The sequence below is a fragment of the Crocuta crocuta genome, unplaced genomic scaffold (genome assembly GCF_008692635.1).
Source record: "Crocuta crocuta isolate KB4526 unplaced genomic scaffold, BGI_CrCroc_1.0 scaffold149, whole genome shotgun sequence".
Classification (NCBI taxonomy): domain Eukaryota; kingdom Metazoa; phylum Chordata; class Mammalia; order Carnivora; family Hyaenidae; genus Crocuta; species Crocuta crocuta.
Genome location: NW_027551561.1, coordinates 140886 through 146885, shown reverse-complemented (window position 1 = coordinate 146885; position 6000 = coordinate 140886). Strand labels below are relative to the sequence as shown.

Sequence of the window (6000 nt, the reverse complement as noted above, 5' to 3'; positions counted from 1 at the left end):
TATCTCAAGGCTCAGAAAACCCCAGCCCCTCCTCATTCACCCCTCTGCACAGCCTGGCTCAGACAAGCAGCAAAGGGGGTGTCCTCAACTACCCCCCTGCGCTCCCGCATCTTCTCCAGCCCCCTCAACACCCATTTCCGGGCGCCCTGGGGTCCCTTCTCCCGTTCCCCATCTCTCCTCGAGCTTGGCGCCTCCGCCTCCGAAGCGCTCCCTCGCCTCTCTCCGCTGCCGGTGACTTCCCTCAGCACAGGCGCCGGCCGCCTCCCCCGCGGGACACCAGCTTGGCGACCTCCTCCTCACCCCCGCCCCCCGCCCGTACCGGAATCAGTTCTTTCAGTGAGCGCCGCACTGGCACAATCTCCAGCTCGCCCTCCTCCACCTCCATGGGCTCCGGCTCGCCACGCTCCAAACCAGAGTCCGTCTCAGGCGACGGGNTGAGAGCCCGCCTTGCACACCCGCTGGCTAGAGTGCCGCTGCCACTGGCCATAGAGCAGCCGCCGCCGCACCCTAGAGTGTCACCTGCTTCGGCTACAAGCCCCCCACTTGGCGCTTCCGCCCCCTCGTGCCGGGAGGAACCCAGGACAGCTGGAGCAGGACCTGGTAAAGAGAAGGCGGGCTCGAGTGAGGACGTGGGCGGGGCCTGCTGGAGGGGGCGAGGCCTGAGGGAGATCTGTGTATACCTTGAGCAGTAAACCTGTTATAAAAAGTCAACTTTACTGAGCGATCGTTACATATCAGTGTTCCAAGTGCTTGAACTCATACAACTCTATTGAATAGGTGCTATTACTACCACCATATCACATATGAGGACACTGAGACATAGAAATTTACACAAGGGTTTATTTAAGGAATAAAACCTGAATCTGGACCTCCCGAGTCCAGCTCCAGACCCCAGAATGAGCCTTGGTCTATCACTTCTGGGCAATGTGTAGGTTTACAGCATATTTGTCTTGAGAACCTTTGCCTCAGGAGAACCTGAGTCTCCCAATAATTGGTCCATTTTACATGTATAAAAATTGAGACTCCAAGCGGGTAGTGTCCTGCCCAAAGCCCAGAGCTTGACCTGCAATTTCTTGACTCCCCAGGGCTCTGTCTACTGTAAACTCCTGAGCAAAGTTTCTTACGTTTCTAACAGCCTGATTGGGAGACAGAGAGAGTCCTCTAGGCTTCCAGAGGGTACCACTGGTTAGTTTTTGCTTTGAGTCCTGATTTTTCACCTCCCTCCCTGTGTTACCTTGGTCTAGTTCTGGCCCCTATCTGGGCCCTATCTTCCCATTTGATGAGGGCCGGGTTTCCCAGGCCCTACCAGCTCTGACCATGGAGGAACAAATAATTATAAACCAAGGGAGAACATGATCAGCAACAGACACACCTGGGTGTGCCCCTTGTACCACGTGTGACTTTGACCACGCCACTTAAACCTTCAAAAATCTCAGTTTCTTCATCAGTAAAATGGGACAATATTTCTTACCCCCCCACCCCCCACCACCAAAAGGAGATTGTGAGGGTTAAATGATGTATATAGATGCAGGACCCAACAGAAGGGGTACAACACATAAAAGCTTTTCTTAAATGTTTGCTGAATCACAGCACAAACACAAGGTGGGGCTCTTTAGAGGGCTAGTTTTGTTTGGTGACAGTAGTTACAAAATTGGATTGAATGCATGGAATGCATATGCACGCCTTTTTAAGAACATTTCAAAGCAATTTTGTGCTTGGGGTGGCCAGCTTTGGGTGAGAGTCACAGACCTCACCATTACACTTATTTTCTAGGCCTGAAGGGGAGGGGGGTTAGGGAGAGAAGGGAGCAATCCTTCTTCAGCCTTGGCCTCAGGAGGCCAACAGAAAAAGCTGGATAGGCCCTCTCCCTGCAGGATAGGGGACTTGTTGCTTGAGGACTCAGGCACTGCAGTTCGGCACAGTTCAGAGGAAACCCAGTCCCTTGGTGACAGCTCTAGCTGTCAGGAGAATTAGGAATCCAGAGCAAGCCAGGGCATCAGGCAAACAAGACTAGACTATGCCAGGAAAGCCCTTTGTAGCCAATCCCTTGTGGGTTCATATAATTTACCCCACCTCGCCACCTTCACCTCTGTCCTCAGTGTTAGCCTACTGTAGGGGAGCCACAGAATCAGGAGGGGTAAAGAATAATTTTCCAAACAGTCAAAAAACATGACTTAAATATAAAATGAACACATGTCAAAGTGTTTATTCGTTGATTAATGAATGAGACCATCAGTAAGATATGAAGACTAGTTCAAAAGAGAATTTGAGAATGCGTACAGAGTTGGTCAGTCAAAGGAATATTGCAATGAACTTAACATGACAGGTTAATGCCCCCCAAGGCAAGAAAGTGCAACCATTGGGGTTCCCTTTCTACCAGACAGAAAATATCTGCATTGCTATTGGACAAGAATTATTTACTCATTATAAGTCTCCTATAAATTAACCTCTACACTTACAGTAGAGATTTGTTGGCCATTGGTGATCTTGAGGAGACCAATGTCCATGAAGAGGAAGGTAGATTAATGGTGGAATGTGAGAAATTATGGTTGACTCTTTTGAAAAATTTGTGAAGATGGGGACAAGGAAGGATATTAACAGGGTCTTCTATAGGATTCACTCTTTTTTTCTTTGACTGAAGTTGGCCACACCCTCTCCTTTCTTTTTCTCCCATTTAGAGAGGAGGGGAATGAAAACAATAGAAGCATACGTCTCCTAGGGTAACAAAAGGAAAAGCCATTAAAAGGTAATATAAGCTTCTAGGGTGAAATCAAATGCTACCTGAGAATTGGTAACATGGTCCACTGACCTGATGTGATGCCTATTCAGAGATGTTCTTTAATGCCGTTTTATTTTTTTTAATGTTTTTATTTATTTGTGAAGGAGAAAGAGAGAGACAGGGTGAGCAGGGGAGGGTTAGAGAGAGAGGGAGATACAGAATCTGAAACAGGCTCCAGGCTCTGAGCTAGCTGTCAGCACAGAGCCTGACGCAGGGCTCAAACCCACAAACTGTGAGATCATGACCTGAGCTGGAGTCGGACGCTTAACTGACTGAGCCACCCAGGCACCCCTTTAATACCATTTTAAATTGGGCAAACACAACCCCACACTCCACACACCCCAAATTCATGTCTATCCTTGGAACATGTGCAGGTTGTTAGTTAAGGAAAATTTTCCACAATTAAAGGAAAGGTCCTGAGGCAGCCAACCCTGGTGAGGGAGTTGTATCCATGTCCCCCAACCTGCTACACAGGTAAATTCTTGAAAAGACTATCTGCCCTCATTTTCTCCATCTGACTTGACCACTCAGCATCATGGACACTGACGGCCACTCCCTAGTTCTTGAAACCACACACACTCTTCCATTATAAAGCCACACCCGGTTTTTCTTTTTCACCTTCCCTGCCCCTCCTGCTCCAATGCCTTTTCAAGTTCTTCCTCTTCACCCAGTCCTCCAGGGGTTAATCCTAGACCCTCTTTCTTCTCACCCCATGCCCACATGCTAGGCCATCTTATTACAACTAAAGCTTCCAGTTCCACTGCCAACCATACTCCAAGGACACCCACATCTCCATCTCCAGTTCTCCCCTCTCCTCCAAGCTCCAGTCCCACATATCTAAGTACCTACTGCATATCTTCCCTGAATATCTCAAGGCACCTCTGGCTTCCTACGTACCCCTCATGTCCATCTGCTTCTTTGCCTCCTCTTGGCTATACCACTCCTCAGCTTCTTTCCATCCCAGCCATCATCATATCGTATCTTATCTGGACACTGCAGTGCCCTTCCGCCACTGATTTCTCCATTTTTCTGGTTCCTCCACCCTCATCCCTCCTCTACACTGTAGCCAGACTGATCCTTTCAGTACACATTATCCAGGTCTGCCTTCCCCTCCAGTTTCACTTTGCACTGTTCTCCTCCTCACGCCCAACTTCTCTGCTTCACTTCTTGGTAAGCACCATGCTCCCTCCTACCACAGGATTACTGCACAACTGGACCTTTACTTGGAGCTTTCTTTCCTCTCCCTTGGCCTAGTTAGTGCTTCTCCAACTTCAGATCTCAGCTGGAACCTCCTTTTCTCTAGAAAACCTCCCTAACTACTCTTAGGAAGCCACCACAACAAGCCTTTCCAATAGAGCACTCATATCAGTTCAAAATCATCCACACACATGGAAACTTGAGAGCCATGAGAGCAGGAATAGTGTTGATTTAGCTGGGTGTCTAGATATAGAAGGCCCTGGACATATACTGAAATGATGGATGGATGGATGGATGGATGGATGGATGGATGGATGGGCATATCAGAAGAAAATGAGACTTTTGCCCACATTAGATTCAGAAACATGGAGCAACAGATTTAATACCTATCTGTACCAAATTCTAGACCAAGGGTATTCATGTCAACCATCATTGTTTGTTAAAATCACCTAGATAAGGAGGAGTGCCTGGGTGGCTCAGTTGGTTGAGCATCCAACTCTTGATTTCAGCTCAGGTCATGACCTCAGGGTTGTGGGATCAAGCCCCATGCCAGGCTCCACACTGGACATGGAGCCTGCTTAAGATTGTCTCTCTCTCCCTCTGCCCTTCTTCCCACTTGCCCCCTCTCTCTCTAAAATAAAATAAAATAAAAAATAGTCACCTAGGTAAAGATACATACTTGCATCTGGTAGATAAATAAGTTCTGGAGATGTAATACACAGTACTGTGATTATAGACAACAAAACTATTTTAAATATTAAACTTGCTAAGAGACTAGATCTTAATTGTTCCCACCACGAGAAGAACTGAAATTATGTGAAGAGAAAGAAGTGTTACCTAATACTACAATGGCAATCATATTGCAGTAAAAATATCAAATCAATATGTTCTACACCTTAAACGTACTGTAATATATGGCAATTACATCTCAATTAAAACTGATGAAAAAACTTAAAAAGTCACCTAGGAAGCTGAAAAGATTACATACTGTATGATTCCAACTCTATGACATTCTGGAAAAAACAAAACTATGGAGACAGTAAAAAGACAGTGGTTGCCAGGGGTTCGGTGAGAGTGGGGTGAAGGAGGGATAGACAGGTGGAACATGGGGGATTCTTAGGGCAGTGAAACTATTCTGTATGAAACTGTAAGGATGGATACATGGTATTATACATTCCTCAAAACTCATACAATGTACAGCACAGCCAGTAAACTCTATAAACTGTGGTCTCTAGTTAATGATGCTGTGTGGATACAGCCTCATCATTTGTAACAAATGGACCACACTAAAGCAATATGTTACTAACAGGGGAAACTGGGAGACAGGAGAGGAGGTTGAGAGGGTGTATGGGGACTCTGTACTTTCCTCTCAATGTTTCTGTAAGCCTAAAACTGTTCCAAAAAATAAAGTCTATTAATTAAAAGAAAAAAAAAATCCTGACACCCAGACTAGACCCCAGGCCAATTAAATCAGATTTCTGAAGGTGGAGCTCAGGCATCAGGATGTTTTCAAAGCTCCCTAGGAGATCCTGGCAGATAACTACTATCTAGACTGAATTGGGAATGGGAGGGGCAGACGGCAGCTGGGAGCCCTCTCTCAGCTCAGAGGTGGGGTTCCCGGGAAGATGGGTGCACATTGGCACACCTTGCCTGAAAGGAGACAAGAACACCTGAGGACAAGGGGACCCTCTTTTATGAAAGCTCCAGCGCCTTAGGGATGGTCCCCTGGATTCTGGGGGAGACCAAGTGTACAGATTTAAACAGTTCCTTCTGGTGTTGCAGTTCCCCATTGTTCCCGTTCGGTGCCTACAGTATAGAGCCCTGTACANTGAAACAGTCAATGGGCAGATATAAGTTGAGAAAGTGAATCAGCCAGTGGGTGAGGTTGCAATTCCTGGGCCCTGATTGCAGTCTTGTACAAGAAGGACTGGACACCAGACCACATGCCAAGGGTGTCCCAGGGGCTATGGACCAGGGATGAATTCCTGGAGGATGTGACTTGGAGTCGGTGGCCTAGGCCACCG

At 47.2% G+C, this 6000-nt stretch overlaps 1 protein-coding gene across 1 annotated transcript in view; it reads right to left on the bottom strand.

Moving 5' to 3' along the window:
• The window catches only part of NCBP3 (nuclear cap binding subunit 3), a 36970-nt gene extending 36483 nt beyond the window's left edge, over window positions 1-487 (bottom strand). Inside the window, exon 1 of the mRNA XM_077749819.1 lies at window positions 320-487. Within this exon, the coding sequence (XP_077605945.1) occupies window positions 320-487 (168 nt within the window). The remainder of the gene's footprint in view (window positions 1-319) is intronic.
• Window positions 488-6000: the final 5513 nt, after the last annotated feature.